The sequence below is a fragment of the Labeo rohita genome, chromosome 1 (assembly GCF_022985175.1).
Source record: "Labeo rohita strain BAU-BD-2019 chromosome 1, IGBB_LRoh.1.0, whole genome shotgun sequence".
NCBI lineage: Eukaryota > Metazoa > Chordata > Actinopteri > Cypriniformes > Cyprinidae > Labeo > Labeo rohita.
The window spans coordinates 18,993,068-19,014,238 of NC_066869.1; the positions used below are offsets into that span (position 1 = coordinate 18,993,068).

Genomic DNA, 21,171 nt, shown 5'->3' on the forward strand with positions numbered 1-21,171 from the left:
GAATTGCATGATATAAACTTCCAGTTAAGAGTTATAATGTCAGAATTGTGACTCACAAATCTGACTTAATTTCTTAGAACTGCAAGTTTATATTTTGCAGTTCTGACTTACAAACTTGCAATTGCGAGTTTATATCTCACAGTTCTCAGGAAAAACCTCGAAAAAGTTGCAATAACATTTTTTTCAGTGGCAGAAACTGGCTTCCATAGCAATCAATATCATGCTGTCATTAACATTTTTTTTTAAATTAAAAACAGAATAAATACAATTTAGTGCAATATACTATTATAATGTCATTTAAATAAGTATATATATATATATATGTATAATTTTTTTTTTCTTACAGGCTTTGTTTACTTTATGCTAAATTTTTGGCAAAAGACTTTTTTTTTCAGGCTTTTATTTATTTATTACTCTTAATTTCCCCCAGCCTAACACATTTCACTAGAATAACTGGAATTGCCAAATACCCCATACCAGATAAATGGCAAATAGTGCAGTGAACAGACAACTTTAGAGTTATTAAGCAAGGCGCCATCTGGTTACAATACCCATAAAGCATCACATGGTGTTGAAAAACAATGTGACTATGTGTGTGTTTCTGTGTGTGTGTGTGTGTGTGTGTGTGTGTGTCTGCTTTGACAAATCTATTGCCTTGAAAGCAAGTATGTCTGAGTTTAAGGGTGTGAGGTCACGGCAGAGTTTCCTAATATCTTCTCTGTTATCACACACACACACCAATCTCCATCAGGAAATTAAATGTCACGCGTCACTATCGGTAAAAATATGAGAAGTCACCGGGGAGACGTCTCGGCTGACGTGAACAATTACTTTGTTTCTATAACTTATTTCTTTTCATCGCTTCAATGGACTCCCACAAAGGCCCTTGCACGCATGCCACCAAAAAATGAGGTGTAATATAACCTGTGTAAACAATGAGCACACTCAGCACCGGCAGAATTCAAGATGTAGGTACTTGCAATGTTGCATTTTTACCCCACAGGACGAACCTCGCCCAATATCCCTCCACCCTTCCGTTCCATTCAACACCTCCGACTCCTAATCCGTTCATTCCTGACATTTCTTCCCTCCTACATTCTATGTGATTGTGAGCTGAGTGTTAACACAACAAATAAAAATGTAAAATTCGATCTATGCAGTTGTTAGCTTTTCATACTCATAGGGATTGTTTCCCACCCAAACCCTGATCTGAGCGCTGAAGAATTTCACCAGATTTACTGGCAAATCACTCACAAAAAGGTCAAATAAATGCCATGGTGGTTTCAAAGGAGCATTAACAACTACAACCATATCAGACCTAAGTTCAAAATGCTCTACATCTGGTAAATTAGCATTAATAAACATTAGCATTAAATATTAAAAGGGACATCGGATGCCAATTTTCCACAAGAAAAAACTCTTAGATTTCATCAAAAATATCTTAATTTGTGGTCCAAAGATTAACGAAGGTCTTACAGGTTTGGAATTACATGGATGAACTAACCCTTTAAATTTAATAATTAGATATGAGAGTTGTTTTATATAGTATTTTTAACAGCATTTTAGATGCTTTTAAATATATATTTGGTATTTAAATTGGTATATCATAACAGGAATATCATGAAATGTTTTTGTCGTGTCAAACTTCTGATGAACCTGCACTTTTTCTAGCTCAGGGTTGATCGTTAGGTCAACTGTACTTCACTACAAAAACTCCATGGAGTTTGAATTAAACAGACTCAAGTGCCTTGGAGGTCAAATCATTTACAAAATACTCCACACCCCCGTGCACAGATCCATCCCTTTAGCGAAGCTTTTCACATGTGACAGATATTAACTTTCAACCTCTCTGACCCTTCCTTCACACAGAAATGCTGAAACACTCACTGTTATGAACATATACTCAATCTCTCCCACTCCCACTCATGATAAACAGACGCATGACATCGCTCATACACACACACACACACACACACACACAGAGACTAGTGATTAAGCTCAGGTCAGTGGTGTTAGAACTGAGCGAACGTCTGTTTTGGTTTCTCTCACTGTAATTTACATCTCTTTCCTGACCCTGAACAGTCGACCTCCCTCCATTACAGGAACCACACGTCTTTCTTACTTTTGTGTGGAAGGAATTGTCTTTCACACATGCTATAGTATTACCATAAACATATCTGAAGAAAAATACAACACCTGCAGACAGGACTAGTTAATTACGAACATCTTTGTAGAAAGATAGCAACTCTTTGATCTATCTGGTTTTACACATCTCTTGGCATGGGCATCTCTAGCACAGTGGAGATAGTTTGTTGGCTATGAAAAAGACAGTTATGTTAATTTGAATATAATGAACTCATCCAGTTGTTGGCTATGAAGGCTCAGCATGTAGACCGCAAAATCAAGAAAACATAAACAAATGAAAATCAAACCGTATGCTCACCAGTTGTGTTTTGGCAGAGAGCTCACAAGAGACAGAAATACATCAATTTTTGTATTTATGTGGTACTTTTGAAAACATTTTATGTCCCAGGGGTTGAAAAAATATTATTTAGTCTTAAATTAAAAGTCTTATTGTACCGTCTTCAATTATTTTCATCTTTATTTTGCTTTTTACATACAGATTTCATTGTTTTAGCCTGGTTCTAGACCCAGACCAGTATTATTTTAGAACTATTTATATACTATAATAGTTTTTATTCATATTCTGAATTAGCTTTCATTTTTATGTTTTTCATATTCATTTCAGTTTAATTGTTAGTCATTTTATGTGCTTTTGTCTTTTTTATGTTTTTATGATGTCAATATGTAATATGTGTATATGTACATTTATATGTAAATAGTGTATTTATATTTAGTTAATATTTATTTTATATATTGGTCCAGTAGGCCCATTTTGGTGTCTGCATCAAATTAAATAAAATATGCGCACGCAAATAATTAAATATAAAAACACAACATACAAATCAATTAGGGCTGCTGAATCGATTAAACGTGATTAAATTTCTATGTAAACAGTGTATTTATACTTAGTTATTTTTATTTTATATATTGGTCAAAGTATGCCCATTTTGGTGTGTGCATCAAATTAAATAAAAATATGCATATACAAATAATTCAATATAAATACCCAATATACAAATAAATTAGGGCTGTTAAATCGACTAATAGTGATTAATCGCAACCAAAATAAAATTTTGTATTTCTATAATATATGTATGTTTATATATGTAAATATATAAGAAATATATGTATTACATTTTTAGATTCATATATAATATAAAACTAAAATGTAAAACATAAATGTAAATTTTATATATATAGACATATATATATATATATATATATATAGACAGATAAATAGATAGATAGATAGATATGTATCATATAATATACTTATGTATATTATATATACATAAGTATATTATACGTATAATATACATATCTAACTAAAGTTGGATATGACTAATCGCAATTAATCTACTCGACAGCTCTAAAATAAATGTATACATGGAAAACATTAAATGCAAGTATAGTGTCTACAATAATGTTTCAACTTTTGTGAAAATAAAATATTGATTTATATATATTATAAATATAACATATATAATATAAAATATTTATATTTCAACAAACTTCTTGCTGACAAATGCCTAATAACTATTGATTCAAGGGTAGTAGCAAAGATTGGTAAATATTTAATATGACAATTAATTAGTTTTCCGGGGGGCTGCGCTGTGATCCTTAGTCTTTTAATGTAGTTTGATGATTCTTGTTCTACATATGCATATTTTATATCCAAAACATTTAAAAATGTATAGTAATCATTATTTTTGCTCAGAAAACAGGACACATTCTAACTTAGGAAAAAAATTAAAGCTGTTTTAAACTTTTATTGTTTTGATGCTTGAATACCCCTTTTCATCTTTGACTCATACACTAAAAAATTCAGCTTCTCTATTATTTATAGTTTTCACAGTTCCACATTTCTGGAAAATCTATTATTTGTACAATAATTAGATTCATCTGTCAAACAAGCCAACTTCATCAAACAGCCAAACATGCTTAGAACAAATTAGAATTAAACATCCTGTCATTTTCCAGTAGCTAACATCTCTAATCAGTCAAACTGCATTCATTAAATGTCATTAAAAAGGACTTTTTAACCATAAAACCACACTGACCTATTTAAGCCCATTCCTTTCAATGGAACAGACAAACATACACCACACATACATATGCAAACACAGCCATTCCTCTCAAACTAAAACTATCCCTCCTCCCCTGAAACTCCCATCTGTTCCACACACCTCTCTCTCTCTCGTTCTCTCTCTCTCTCTCCGTATGGCCTCTCCACTCCTCCACAGAGCCCTGAGTCTTGTGTAAACAAGATTAGCTAGTCCGACGTCACACTGAACCCACTCTGCCACGTAAACCGAGGCCTGTCTGACTGACCCCATTCCGGCAGAACCTCACAATCCCCCCCTCCGTTTTTCCCCTCTCCACATCTGACTCTCACACGAAGAGCAGAATGAGGGAAACTGCAAGTAAAGCGTGTCCTTTTCTCACCAGGGACGAAAGACACATACAGGAAGACATGAATTATCTAAGAGGAGTGTCTGTAAAAACATCCAGGTGCACGGGGTGTTGTAGCATAGTGGCTTAAGCTCAGGACCCCAAAGGCTGCAAGTTCAAATCCACGAAGGTACGATCTGTAAACTATCAGCATTGAGTCTTTAAGATACTTAACCCCAGGATAACCTTGAGGGGGGCTGAATTAACAAACTATAAGATGCTTTGGGCAAAATGGGCAAATTCACAGAAAAAGGATTGCTTCCATTTTATACTACAGTTTAAAATATAAAATTTTCAAAGACATTAACACTTCTATTCAGAAAAGATGTATTAGATTAATCAAAATGTATACATTTCATGAATGTTGATAACCAAACAGTTGCTGGTAGCCACTGACTTCCATATGGAAAAATATGCTATGGAAGTCAATGGCTTTTGTGTTTAACAGAACTCTTAAATTGCTATATCTTAACAATGGATGAAACATCATTAAACACTTAAAATGACTCAAAGTGATGGGGCAAGTATGAACTTCCCCTAGTGTGAACAGTGAGGGACAGATCAGACGGTTTTGGCGCATTTTACCTAATCCTCGGGGCTCTGAACTTCTGAACAGGTGGTTTATGTCTTCAGCCTGACATAAGAGCAGTTCAGAGAGGACAGAATCAGGCAAAACTGATCCCTATTTGGGGCTTAAGTGTCTCAAACCCATCTGCTTGTCAAGATGGTCTCCCTGTGGAAAACGTGACAAGCCAAACTGAGCTCTTAAGGGTCTTAGAGTTATGTAACTCTTGATATATTTACAGAGTTTACTGTATTACAACAGTCTGCAGTATTGAAAAGGTAAGCAAAAGTACTGAAAAGCATCATCGAACGCAATAAAAAATATAACATCAACAAAAAATATCACTGAAATTTTATTTGAAAAAACATTAATGAAATTCTGTGAAAAATCAATGAGAAGCAGTGGTGGGAATTTCAACAGCTGAGGTGAGTATGTTGGTGACTGTTAAATTGACAAACTGTCTTCGTATGAGTTTGTTTACTTGCTTGTCCAAAGCTTAACATGTCCATCCCGTCAGCATAAAATATGCCAGAAGTTATTAGAATACAGTATTTTCAAAATATGTAAGTTTAAATATACCAAATTATCTTCAACAACAGACTAACTATTTAGCAGTTTGTTATTTGCTAGCAGTTTGTTGTAAGCTATTATGCTAATTGAAGGTCAATATGTCCACCCTGTCGGCCACTTAGACTTGCACTTAGGTGGACATTGTTGTTAATATTGCTAAAAACTAAAATGAATGGGGGTATATCAATGTGACTGAGAATGTAATTATATTATTTATTATTATTATATTATTTTTTTCAAAGTTGAATAAATGTTTCATTGTCATATTTTGTCATGCTTTGTATGTTCTGCTTTATGCGTCCACCCCGTCATCTGCTGGTCCACCCTGTCATCTTGATATTTTAAAATAATATTTTATATAATAATTTAATCATATCTGTATAATCCAGTGTGTTCAATAGCTAGGTGTGGGGCCAATAACGTGCGAACAAAAAACTGCATCCAAATATAATTTTCTAGAAATAAGAGGAAGCAAGTGGTAGAGTTGGGGTACTCGGACTCGAGTCCGGTCTCGAGTACAATTTTTAGGCGACTCGGACTTGTCACGGACTTGGATGCATTTTTACTCGGACGTGACTCGGACTCGAGCCTTTCGGACTTGGAAAATATCCCGAGTCCGTCCGAGTCCAGAGACAGTTGACAGAAATGTCACTGACTCGATGCATTATCACGAAAGTCTTGTCCAGTAGGCTACTTGAAAGCCGACGGGTTTATGTGCGCACACACTTAAAGTGCGATCACAGAACGCGCCAGTCAGTGTGTGAATGCCGAGTTCTCTTTCGCTTTAATAGATTCTGTTATTGCTACACACATGCTCGTATTGGAGACTATTCATGTAAATGAAGTCGGTTTTGTTCAGGTTTAAGTAAACCTGAATAGCTGGGAAATGCTATTCTGATGCGTCAAAATATTTGAAATTTGCGTCAGATCTTAAAGCAACAGTCAACACGTCAAACAATAATCAAACAACAAAAGAAAAAGAGAAAATCACTCACTGTTCTTGACTGAATCACTTATTAACTGTAATAAGAAATATCTTTTATGTATACAGTGAAGATTTTGCAGTGTTTTATTTTAACATTTATTACTTCATGAAATATAGTCTATTTCTGTAATAGCCTTTATATAGACCTACATAAAAAAAACTTACAAAAAAACCCTACAATTCTATTTTAAAAAAATATTCTATTTTAAAAAAATATTATTTCATTTGTATTTTTGATTAATTTATGTATTAATACTTCTGCTTGTAAGTAATACTTGGAGTGTTTACTTGCCTTGAGCTCGAGAATGTTTTGCTTACATTAGTTGATTAGTTTTTTCTTACTGAAATTATTATTATTTAAACATGGTGGCAGTGTCTAGCTTGAAAGAAAAATATTTTTTCTAACATCTTTGCAGCAACAGTTTTATGGGTCCAAAACCATCTTGGGTGTGCATGATTTTCTAATAATTAAATGGCGCATCATCAATTATTCCTTATATAATGTAATTTATTGTAATTAATGTAACTATAAATGCATTCAAAAATAAAACAGGTGTGAGTTTGCTGTGACTTATGGAAAGTATAGGTAGGGCTTTATACACAGTGTGTACCATTGTAAAAAATAGGTTTATCCCTCACAACCTCATTTTCATTCAAGAAAAAAAAAAAGTCATATACAACCCAAAACACACACAGCCACAATTAGAAAAAAAAGAGGTGCTGCAAGAGGCTACATGTTTTCTGCTCTTAAGGTCCCATTCACCAAGATACCTTCTCCTTTACCCCCACCCTTGAATTTATACATTTACTATATCAGTGAATAAAGTCAAGTCCCGCCCTAAAATTTATCACATTCTAAAACCTGTTTCACTCTAAAATACGTCACAATACATAGATGAGCCATAACTTCTGTTGCATGACTTTAAGTTTGCTAAGCAGAGCATGGACACTAATTATGAGATGTTGTGAAATCAAAAATCAAAATGGCAAGATCCACAAGAGGTTTGCTTTTCTTACATTTCAACTGACATTGCATTTTTCTAGTTGTAAAGGTTAAGAACAGGGGTGCCCAAACTCGGTCCTGGTCCTTGATTTTAGCTCCAGCTTGCCTCAACACACCTGCCAGGGGGTTTCTAGTATGCCTAGTATAAGCTTGATTAGCTGGTTCAGGTGTGTTTAATTGGGGCTGGAGCTAAAATCTGTAGGACACCTCCCTCCAGGACCGAGTTTGGCCACCACTGGATTAAAACAATGTTAAGATACTGACAAACAGTAGTGTTTCCCTGGACTCGGATGGACTCGACTCGGACTCGGACCTTTGATACTCGGACTTGAGTCTGACTCGGCCCATTTTGGACTCGGACTCGTCTCGGACTGGATTGGTAAAAGACTCTGACTCGACTCGGACTCGACTTAGGTGGACTCGAACCCAACACTAGCAAGTGGGATCGGGTAAGGTCTACGAGGCAGGATTCGAACTCGGGACACCACACAGTGTCCACAAGGCTATTGGCGCCAACACAATACTTAACGGTAATATATTATGTACATGACAGGGTGGACATATCTTATGGTTTACGCTTCGAATAATGGCCCATAATTGTCTAAATAAATGTATGGGAGCTCAGCTAATATGTTTCTATAGTACTTGAGTGTCTACTATTTATGACATGATATAAAATGAATGGGAACCAAAATTTGTGAAGACCAAAATTTGTGAGTACTGTGAGGGTTGAAAGGCACTCTATGGTGATATTGACCCACATACAGGGAAAAACTGTAAAAGATCTATCTAGACATTTTAAGTAATTTTACAGTAAAAGGCTGCCAATATTATTTTATAAAACCTACAGATTTACAGACGGTACAATAAACCACTAGATTAAAACATTAACTGGAGGTTCTAAACTGATATATAAAAAGTTCAGTCAGGGCTCTGCCGTTTATTTGTGTAAAGTCCCACAGCTATAGTGTAATGCTATTGAATTATGCTCTGTGTGAGTGATTACATTGTAATCATATACTGTTAAGGGCCACCTCAGAGGGAAACAAGGCCCCTGTCTTCCTGCCACCACAAAGCTATGAAAGTCTACTCGTGACCTCTTTCTTTAAACTGTTTACCTAAGCGTACAAGGAAACTTTTCTTTAGTTTGTTAGTCTCTATGGCAATATCAGAGTTTGTCTCATGATACACATAATTTCAGTTTGATTACACTGGCCCTGTTTCCATTGCAAAGAGAAGGTATGCTTTACTTGTTCTTCCTTTCATAAAGCAGTTAGCAGTTTGTCACTACTTAAGCATTATGAGAGCTCATGCTATATTGTGAATAGAGGTCGACCGATGTATCGGTTTTACCGATTAATCGCCACCGATAGTTGATGGGCGGAACTATCGGTTATCGGCAAAAATCCATGCCGATAGTTTTTCCCGGGTCGGGTCCGTTGCTGGAGCGGCTCAGAAATTCCTCATTATACAGCGAAGTCCCTATAGTCTTTGTTATACAGCATGAGAGCGGCCTCTAGTGGCGGAAATCACTGACAGCACGTGCTGTTTGTTTAGACACGTGACAAAGGCGGATTTCGGTGTGTACAGTATACTGTAGTGCATGTTTTCATATCATTACTAAGTGATGAATTTGTTGACTAGATGCTGCATAAGTGGAGAAAAGACAGCAGTATATTTTTGCCCATTTAGTGATCAAATAAACTAATGGTCAATATATAATTAATAATAATATTTTTATTCATTTACAAAATATGGTTTAGTAGACTACTTAAAAAAAAAAAAAAAAAAAAAAAAAAGGTAGAGCACTATTTATTTTCCGTTCAGTAGTTATTTTAAAAAGTATCGGTCAGTTAATCGGTATCAGCCAGTGTGCTCCAACCTAATTATCGGTATCGGTAAAATCCAATATCGGTCGACTTCTAATTGTGAATATAGCTACGACTACATGTAAATGAATATGTATAACAAAAAACATTAGTAAATATTATTTAAGCAATAAAACGTAAATATATGTACTGTTGTACACACAATATTGCCAGTTACTTGTTTGCTTCTTGCAAACAAATCCACAACAATCAGCGTCTCTGAACGAATCAATTAAGTGAATGATTTAAAGGGGTCATCGGATGCTAAGTTCACTTTTTCATGTTGTTTGAACATTAATGTGTGTTGGCAGTGTATGTACACATCTACCCTATAATGATAAAAATCCATGCAGTGGTTTTTAATTAATCTGTAAAAATAATATCCCCTTTTTCAAATCGAGCCATTCTCAGATGCCTGTCGGTGTGGCGTCACACCGACAGAGGCCGCTCCCACGATAGTTGATTGGCATGAGCTCTTACCTTAGACCAGCTGTCACAGTCCAGTAACTTTTCAATTTTTTTTTTAATGCCAGAGCAGGGATGTTAAGTTAGACAAGAATATCTCCGATTGAGGTGTTGTGTTGCTGGATGTAATAATGAACATAGTGGTCGTCATTTACTCCCGACATCTGAGCCGCTGAAGATTTGTTTGTGAATGGAATGCGCCTCCCGATCTACATATATCCGTCTATGTTCGCACGAATCATTCATGATCCAGCTCACTTACAGCAGAAGTGCGTATAAGCGTTTTTTTAATGAATCTTTGCAATCGCCTTTCCTTATAACGTGGTAGTTAGGAAGTTTAGCGGCTAAACGTGGCTAAATGCAGCTAATGTAAACAAGACCGTCTTTCCACAGAGAGAAGAGAGGGGCGGGGTGAGCAGAGCTCATTTGCATTTAAAGGGACAACCCCTTAGAATGAGATGATTTTTGCAGAGCTGATTTTTGCAAGGTAAAAAGGGTGTTGTTTTACAAAACCATTGAGAATTTTTAGTCAGAGTATATTAGAGACTTTTCATTAAGACCCTGAAGAATCATATCAACTTGTGGAAAATGGGCATCCGATGACCCCTTTAATGACTTGCTCATAAACAGTCACTTTTTTCACTTCTGAATGAAATCAGATTTCTGCACAAATCGGTTAAATGAATGGTTTGCTCAAAAACTTTGCTCTTCTATGTAACATTGTAACCTGAAACCTCAACTCACTGAAAGCATTGGATTGGTATCAAAACCAGTTTCTGCCACTGAATAAAAAAATAAAAAGGTAATTCTGACTTTTTTCTCAGAATTGTGATGTAATCTAGCAATTCTGATCTAAATATAAACTCGCAATTCTGTCTTTTTTCTTAGAATTGTGATATAAACTTACTTAAATATAAACACAATTCTGACTAAAATATAAACTTGCAATTCTGACTTAAATAGACTCACAATTTTGACTTTTTCTCAGAATTGTAATATAAACAAAAACTGTAAACTGACTTAAAAATAAACTTGCAATTCTCACCATTTTCTCAGAATTGTAATATAAACAGCCTTAAATATAAACTTGCAATTCTGACCCAATAAACTCGCAATCCTGACTCAAATATAAACTCGCAATTCTGATTTAAATATAAACTCGCAATTTTGACTTTTTTCTCAGAATTGTGATATAAACTCACAATTCTGACTCAAACATAAACTCACAATTCTGATTTAAACAAACTCGCAATTCTGACTTAAATATAAATTTGCAGTTCTGACTTTTTTTTCTCAGAAATGTGATATAAACTCTTAATTCTGACTTAAATATAAACTCGCAGTTCTTACTTTTTTCATCAACCACAATATCATAGAGCGATCATTTAAAAAGCGCCCTAACGATAATTTAGAAAAAGTTCATTCTTAAAAATAAAGTCATAATTGTAAGATGCAAAACTTAGTCAGAAATGTCAGAAATGGGAGATAAATTACCTTTTTTTATTTAATGGCAGAAACAGGCTTCCAAAGAGCCAAATATAAATGTAATATTACTGAATTACAAATGACATTTAAAAAAAAAGAAAAAAAACACATTTAGGAAATAATGTTTTCATAATCACTCCATGCTGACACAGGAAGTGAGGCCCATCTGTAATGAAAACACAATGCTTCTTCCAGGCTTCACATTGTCATGCGAAGCATCAGTTTCCAAAACATTTTAAAAAGACATTTCTCATCACACTGCGGAAGCTCTGGTGGACAGGACTGCCAGGGGATATAAGAAGTCCACGCCGTGAACAAGTTTCTTTTCGATAATGACACCTCCCAGCTGCAGTTTCCACCTGCTAACCCCTCAGAGATAATTAATTAGAATGGAAACCATACAGCCAAATGTTCAAACTGAGAGAAAAATGAGGACAATGTCAAACCACAGAATTTTAAGAATAAATCACAAATTTCCAAACTTGCAAAATACATAGTTTTGCAATTGGGATAACATCATCAGGATGTTATTGACTTGTAGCTAACACTGATGAATACTGATGTTTGACAGATGCACATCCAGTGGTCATCTTCAAAACAGAATGGAACAAAGGATGATGATGATGATGTTGATGATGATCTGAATTCCAGTGATCCAAAAGACTAATGATAAGTGGTTACACATGAGTTACTGTCAAATGAGAGGTGGAGGAGGGAAAACAACAGCTGGAATTGCTTATTACATCACTTCAGCTGCTGGTCAAAATATAATCCAAATGTTAACAATTTTCAAATGTTGTGAGAGCAAATAAATGTGAATGAACAAACAGACAAACAAATGATGAATGGAAAGCCAAATATTTGTATAGACACTGCAGACCTAATAAATACGCCAAAACAATTTAAATTGTTTCTTAAGAATAATTATATACTGGTCTGAAAACTGGGTTTGTTTGTCTGGATCAGGTTTTGCCTACACCAAACCGATGTTCCCGCATGGATAATAAAAGCTAAATCAAAATACACAAGGATGTATTTAATAAATGTGCACTGCTTCCCAAAAAAAAAAAAAACACTAGAAATGACTCTAGGCTGAACTGCATGCATGTGATTGTACATGTGCTTTTCACCTTCAAAAGACACACAGCGCTTAACATCACAATCACATGAGTACTAGTTTCCACAGTGCAAAACATTGGTTTAAGCACTGCAAGACAGAGCATACAGCACTTTTTAAATTAAAGTACTATTATTGTAATCTTAATGATTGCATAGGGTGAAAAACTGTATTGGACATTTTATGTCATTTTTATGTCAATTTGTGCGCCACTTTACATTTGAGTTTTCGTTGTTATATACTTGAGGGTACTTATGTTGTTAAACGTGTGATGAACTTTGCTGTATCATGTGTCTTTCTATAATAAAAGCTGTGTTATTATGTTGGTTGTCAGTATAGGTTAAAGAATCAGAGTAGTTATGCTAATTCAGCAGGGGAAAAAATCTTTATTTTATTATTATTTTTTAATTAAAACAATAAAAATTAAATTAAATTATTAAACTACAATTTACAGGTTGCTCTGTTACATTTTTACTGTATTTTTTACAGAATTATTCTGGCAATCACAACTGGTGTTTTTATTTTGTAAAAACAACATGATTGACGGTTGCACCTCAAAACAGTTTTACATTTTTTGTTGAAAGTTAAAGTTATAAATAAATGTGAAATGGAAATAAAACAACATCTTTAATTAGTTAACATACCACTCAAACTTCTGATTACATCTATATTGCATTTTTGGAACCCAAAACTAAATCCAAAAGTTAGTAAATTTCAAATAGTGCCAGAGCAAACGAACGTGTGTTTACAAGTGGAAAACTAACAGATCAAAAACGGAAAATGTTTTTAAGGGATGTGTGTGGGAGAGAGATGACAGAAACTCTAACACTCACTCCACTCCAAATTACATTAGTCTTCAACAGTGTGTGTGTGTGTGTGCGTGTGTGTGTGTGTTTGTGTGGACATGCATCTCTGAATGAATCCCAACTGCAGAACGGCTGCTCACTCACAAAACACACACCCTAGCATGCTATGCAAAGGAAACTTGCTCTAATCCTTGTCATAAATCAGGTCTCTGTGCTCAACATTATAATAACAGCCTGAAAAAAAGTATATATTTATTTATACATGCACTTAGGAAAAAAATAAATAAATAAATAAAATAAAATAAAAGCACCAACTGCTTAGAACAAGGTGGTTCCATGCTTTTTCTGTGCCTTCAGCCAGGCGATTTGGCTGTGACCACTTTGGCAACAGCGTGAAGTAAAAATGCACATACTTTCATGTGGCTTTCCTCCAAAGTCCCGCCAGTTATTCCCAAACCTTTTACAGCTGACACTCCCAGAGCTCTAAAAACCTCTGAGTCATGTGCAATTCTCTAAAGAAACTCAGTCGAAAGCCTTTCCCTACCCTGAGCTGAGTGCGAAACAGCAAGTCATTCAATGCCGCAATAACAGAGAGGGCATGCAGAGTTAGTGAGCAGGGCTGAGTTAGTACTTAAACCCGGCAACAGGTTTAACACCCAGACGGGAGGTAAAAAAAAGGCTGTCTTACCTGACTTGCGTTTGGATCCATAATCCCTGTAAAAAAAGCAACAGCAGAGTGACATGGTAAGTCACAGTGAGACGATGTCCTGCAGCAGACAGCTGTCACACACTCACACACCCACACCCTCATACACACATACACACACTAGAGATGTAGAGCAAGATGTGTGCCAGGGCAAGGAGCGAGTGTGTGTGTTAAGATCGAAGGGACCAGCTGCTATCGCCACAACATCTGATCATGTGACCCAAACAGAACCATAGCTCTTTTTCTATCCTTTTATCCCCCCGGCCGTCCCTCCTCTCATCCTTCAGCTCTGGGATAAAAAGGGCGGATCTCTTAACACGCCCCCGATTAATAGTTCACCCGGCCTGAGTGTGACACTTATCCATTAGTGAAAAATCAAGTTAAACTGTGATAAGGGAGGAGATCTATTTATGGAAAATGATGCCAATGTGGGAAACAATATAATTTAGCAACTGTCCACACACTGGACACACACACATGGGAAAGAATGGAACGAAGACAAAAGTACAAATAGAGTAACTACGTTTTTAAATTATTTAAAGATTATTTAATGATTGGTACGTGCAAAACTTCATGTTGAAGTTGGTCTGAGAACTTCTTACTGTTTGGTGGATTTTAAGTGGTTGCTCTCTCTATGATATTGTGGTTGATGTGCTGATGGTTAATAGCATCACTAATAGCATCTAAAATCATTAAAGAGCATCTTAAATGTGTCATTTTTACATTGTAATAATTGCTAAGTATAAATTAATGTTAAAAATTAATGTTAAAATGTTCTCTGATGTTTCAAGCTGAGAGAAACACATTTAAAAGGATAGTTTGCACAAAAATGAAAATTCTGTCATTAAATGCTTATCCTCATGTTGCTCCAAACCCGTAAGACCTTTGTTCATCTTTGGAACACAAATTAAGAAATTTTTGATGCAATCCGAAAGCTTTCTGATCTCAGACAGCAATGCAACTATGGGTTTGGAATGACATGAGGATGAGTAATTAATGACAGAATTTTCATTTTTGAAAAAAGTCTGATGACTGTTCACATTGCGTTATTTTTTATGTACTACTGCAGTGAAACATGCAAATATCTTCTGTAGTTTCTTATGGGCAGTTCTAAATACAAAAAAAGGTGATCTGTAAACAAAATAAATATTTTACACATTTCTCATTTCTCTTAACGCATTGTGTTTCCTTCTTGAGAATCAGGGAATGTTTATTGTGTACGAGTCTTACAATCTCAGTGTGAAAAGATGGATCTCAAAATCATACAGTCCCTGTTGCAAATTGTTCAAATATGCAGAAGTGCCAGAAAAGCAAAATGGATCATCCATAAAAGCACACAGTATTAAGATTCAAGGTTATGTCAACTTTTGAACTGGTTCATTGTGACTTAAACTGCTTTTATAAACTGGCAGCTCACTGATGCTCAGAAGAAAACACGATGCAATAAGAGCTGGGGGTGAAAACTTTTTGAATTTAAGATCAGGGTAAATTTAACTTATTTTGTTTTCTGGGAAACATGTAAGTATCTTCTGTAGCTTTTGAAGGGCTGTACTAAATGGAAAAAAATATGATATATAGGCAAAATAAGAAAAATGTACATATCTTTATTCTGTTCAAAAGTTTTCACCCCCCGGCTCTTAATGCATCATTTTTCCTTTTGGAGCATCAGCGAGTGTTTGAACCTTCTGTAATAGTTGCATATGAGTCCCTCAGTTGTCCTCAGTGTGAAAAGATGGATCTCATACAGTCATTCATACAGTCATTGTTGGAAAGGGTTTGAATACACAAAAATGCTGCAAAATGCTGAATTTGTGGGACCTGAATGATTTTTCTGAAGAACAGCGTGCAGTTTAACTGTTCAGGACAAACAAGGGACTCATGAACAACTAAATAAACAAACCAAAAAAAAAAACATCTGTGGATCATTCAGGTAATAACACAGAATCAATCAGGTAAAACACAAAGAATCAAGTGTATGTAAACTTTTGAATGGGGTAATTTTTATAAATGCAACTATTATTTTCTCTTCTGGAGTAAAGATAAAGGTATTTTATGTGAAATATCTCATTCAGGTCAGTACTAAATAAAAAATAACATGCGTTTTGTATGATCCCTCTTATTTTGGTAAAATAATTACCTTTTTGCAGATTCTGCGAGGTGTATGTAAACTTAAACTATATAATACAAGCATACTGTTACTGGAAGTGGCCGATGTAGCTCCATTTGAATAGATTAATTTTATTACATGACTTACTGTACATATTATGAAAATATGCCAGACTGTCTTTTTGATCCCCTCTAGATACACACACACATACACACACACACATTCATGGCCGGTATTTCCCTAAAAACCCCTTAAGGGCATTTGCTTAATATCTGCATTCCCCCCATCTAGTCCAAAATATGACAAGCCCTCCATCTTCTCTCCTTCCTCTCATCTGTTTCTGCATCTCTTTCTTTTCATCATTCTCTCGCTCAGTCTCCTCCTTTGTGACTCCCGTGGGAGAATGAATACCCTCTTTTTCAGATCAGCAGTATGAGGTCACTGCAAACCTTCTAGAATGAACTCCTTTGTAGCCGAATAGAGGCAGGACACTGTCCTAAAAGCCCTAAATCAGAGGGATCTGTTATCTGTCTCGTATAAAAGGAAACTGCCACCATTAAGACGGATATAGGACATGACATTTATGAACATGTCTGAAATGGACAGTAGAAAAATTCCCAGTTTTAAGAGACTAATTCATGCCAGGATCTGCATTGAGTCTTATTTTTGCATTTAAAAAGAAAACTGGAAACGCTTTGGGTTCTTTGCATGCAACCAAAGACTAAAACCTTCAGGAAATGCACATAAGGTTCATTTTAAAGGCTTGTTGTGCATGTTTTCCATGGCAGAAATTCAGTAAACAGTCTCTGCCAAACCTCTTCAGACCAATTGTTCCGGTTGTTAACCTCTTGAGTCGTATCTAATAGTAAATACTTCACATTTACCACCTGAGACCGTTTAGCAGAGAAAGTGTTATTGGAAGTGACAGTTCACCGTTCCCTGCACTGGGTCTGCAGGTAATATACGGCATCACTTGGGTCGCTCCAAAAGTTTCAGACAAGAAAACTACAGTTCTCAGCTTTATCACTCCCAGAGTCACTATTAAACAAGGGGCAGCGAATGATGACGGGTGAGGAAAAGCAGGAAATGGCAGTCTGTACTGATTGGGCACCACTCAGTTCATTCACTCCACTTGACCATGAAAGAGTAAAGTAATACACAGTACTATAAATCCACAAGTGATGCATTGCATTCTGTGACTTGGTGATATCTTCATAAAGTCATCTCCGGCATTTGCTGTGGTCTATTTAAATAGCAGGCCTGTTCAGTGTTTGTCAAACTCATGGTGACCACCAACTCAGACACCAATGAAGTGTGAGAATTATGCACTGACTTTTAGGAAGGTCAACTTTCTGATATTTTACATTCAAACATACAGTATAGGTAAATTTGGGTTTGCAATCATGCAACTGAATTTTTTTATTTTTTCGTCATTTCCGCAGTAGTGATGTGCCTGTATGCATGTTTTATGTGGATTTGAGAATATTAAATATCTCTGTGAACTTGAGCGCAAAACTTCGAAACTCTGCGTATTCTTGCCTTACAGACATGAAAAATATATCTATGAATGAGCCAATGAACAAATTAACCAATTCAAATAGAAAACACAGAGACGGCAGAAAGTGCATCCTGTTTGCTTTCATTATTTTACAAAAGTGCAACGTTTCGTTGTTATTGTGAGTGCACACAAATAAACGTTTCGAGTATTTTAAGAGCAAGTGACCGTATCTGGCACCTGCATCTGTTATGCAGGAAGCGATACTGTTCAGCTTTCACACTCCGCACAGACACTTCAAAAGCACACATTTTTCTAGGTTAACATTAGGCTGAGCTGCCATGTAAAGTTGCTACTACATACATGTTTCAGATGAAAAGCCATATTTGAGGTCGATGAATGATCGATGGTGAGCGTTTGGATGTCCTGTACTATATTACCACAGTTAATGATCCGTCTGTCACTGACTGCATGACTTTGCCACTTTTCCTGTGTTTTTTTTTTTTTCTGCAACTAAGCAACTATAACATTTCGATCAACCAAGTCTCTTCTCGTCGACTAACAGTTAGTCGACTATTAGGGAGCAGCCCTATTATTTTTGGGGGAGAAACTGACATGGTTCTTTTGAAGCCTTTATTTTTAAGAATATGTCAAAAAAATCTTCTTTTTTAAGAGCTGCAAAGAAAAGAACGTTTATGCAGAAGTGCTTGTCATCGACTTTATGCAGTGAAGTTTTATGGCTCTTAGAGAAGTGTACTACTTCAAAAGTCCTGGAATCGAGAGTTTTAAACTGCAGAAACGTCATGCTTGCCTCAATTAGTACCAAGTACCTGAGCAAAATTAAGCATAGTATTTTGAAAACATTAACACGAAGAAGCCCTTTGCAGTGGAATAAATCCAGAATATTAACGGTTAAAAATGAACATGACAAAGAGAAGAAGAGAAACCCTTTGCCAGCACTGGGCTTGGATAATTCAGTTGCATCATTGTGAATATGAGATGATTAGAATATCAGACTAAAGTAAAGGAATTCGACAATCAAGTTCAGTAAAACAGATGATGTGGAAGCAGAACCATGAGAAACAAAAGAGAAGCAAAAAAAAGAGTAATAATACTGTTTGCTGACACCGGCTCCTGCGTCAGTGGTACTTTCCTGACACGGAAGAAAAGGTATTGTTGAATAAAGTCATTATTTTTGTTTTCTTTGTGCACAAAATGTATTCTCGTAACTTCATAATAATTAATGTCAAATGGACTATTTTAACGATGTTCTTACTACCTTTCTGGGTCTTGAAAGTGTGAGTTGTGTTGTTTATGCAGGGTCAGGAAGCTCTCGGATTTTATCAAAAATATCTTAATTTGTGTTCTGAAGATGACAAAGGTTTTACGGGTTTGAAACGACATGAAGGTGAGTAATTAATGACAGAATTTTAATTTTTGGATGAACTATCCCTATAACTGTCACATGATCCTTCAGAACCCTAGTGAAAAAACCAGCATATGCTGGTAGGTATGTTTTGATGCTGGTTTAAGCTGGTCCTTTGCTGGTTTATGCTGGTCCTTGACCAGCAACATGACCAGCTAAGGACCAGCATAAACCAGCAAAGGACCAGCATAAACCAGCTAAAGAACCAGCTTAAACCAGCATCAAAACATACCTACCAGCATATGCTGGTTTTTCACCAGGGATATCATTCTAATATGTTGATTTGGTCATGAAGAAACATTTCTTATTACTATCAATACTAAAAACATTAACTGAAACTGTAGTTTTCTTTGATGAATGGATTTTATTTGGAAATATTACATTACAAACATCTTTACTGTCACTTTTAATCAATTTAATGCTTCCTTGCTGAATACGAAGTATTAATTTCTTTCAAAACTTTTGAACAGCATGGTTCATCAGCTGTTCCTAAAGTGTGTTAAGTAGAAATCAGAGTTCTGAATTAGTTCCAAACACCTCAACAAAGCTCTTGCACGAGCTTAAACTCAATGACATCTCCCTCACTTTGCATTTGTAGGAGTGTCTATGACTGAAGGTGGGAGTTAGATTGAGGAAAAATACTCAGACAGCAGTGGTGAGGTGTATTTACTGGCCTGAGCATCTGCAAAGCATTAGAGGGGCTGAAGGGTGGACAGTCTCATGAGGTGAGAACGGGACGGGGAGGAGGACAGGAGGTGTGGAAAGGAGGGAAACGGGTGGACCTGCTTACCAGTGACCTCTGAGTCTTACACGGTACTGAACTAAACACATATACAAGAAAGAAAGAAAGAGATAGCTAAAGTGATATTAGCTTGCTATGCAGTTGGTAGTGTTTTGGGTCATTTCTACGCAATTGCTAGGTGGTTGCAAGGCCCAAATGAAACCAACCCTGAGTTACTATGATATTTTTGTTCCTTTTTACGGTTCGGGTGTCTCCTTTAGCACAAGTTCAAAGAAAAGAAAAATACACAGATGACCATACATGCACAAAAAGAACAAAAATACCAAGAAATGCCAGGCAATGTTTCATAACTTGAGCCTCTGGCTGCCTCCTCTGGTTTCTGTTATTGTTCTGTTTTTGCATCAGTGTGGACGGGAAACTGGACCGTGTGTTACAACACAGGATTTCTAAGATACGAACAGATCTAGCACTTGAAACTAAACCTTTGCGATGCATGATGTCTTGATTTGGTGATCAGAGGTGGTGTCTGAAATCAATCTGCGGTTTACAAAACCATTCTGCGTTTATATGGGAGACATTATCATTCTGTAATATGGAAAAACAATTTGCACCAGAACATCCACCTGGTCCAATCTGAGTCATGTTTGCTGGCTGTTCCACGACATGCAGAGCAAACATAGAAGCTAATAGTTCCTAACAGCAAACCTATTTGGTTTTAGGATTTCGGCTGGAAGATGACTCAACAGAGCGAAGTATTTTTTCCATCGCCCAGGGGTTGTAACGGTTTTGGGAGCATTGCGCCATGTGCTTGATTTTGCTCTGCCGGTTTCGGTTCCCATTGACTTCCACTGTATTTGACCTACAATGGAAGTCTGTGGAAACTGAAACTGTTTGGTTATCAACAATATATCCAATACTTTTTCTATTACATTCCACAGAAGAAAGAAAGTCATGTAAATGATGGCAGAATTTTCTTTTTTGGCTAGGCTATGCCTTTAAGGGCTAGTGCACATTCTTGTGGTGTCATCAGCCAATCAGCATTGTCATGATGTCATTTTCCTTCCATTTTTAAAATTAATTTGCTCTATGAACATTCCATCGTCTAAAAGGAGCTCAACGGATGTGCCACATGAAACAGGCCTTTAACTTTGAACTGAATCACAATTATTTTTGCAATTAAATCCTCTTTACTTACTCTGTGTGTTTCTTTGTCTGCCTCTTTACTTGACTGATCATCTTATCAGGCCCTCAGGCAA

General features: G+C 36.0%; 1 protein-coding gene across 6 annotated transcripts in view; it reads right to left on the reverse strand.

The window, feature by feature from the left end:
- The window catches only part of sh3pxd2aa (SH3 and PX domains 2Aa), a 125,234-nt gene that overhangs the window by 35,717 nt on the left and 68,346 nt on the right, over positions 1-21,171 (reverse strand). For all 6 annotated transcript variants that reach the window (XM_051137723.1, XM_051137645.1, XM_051137851.1 and 3 more), the window contains exon 6: positions 14,128-14,153. In XM_051137723.1, the coding sequence (XP_050993680.1) occupies positions 14,128-14,153 (26 nt within the window). The remainder of the gene's footprint in view (positions 1-14,127; positions 14,154-21,171) is intronic.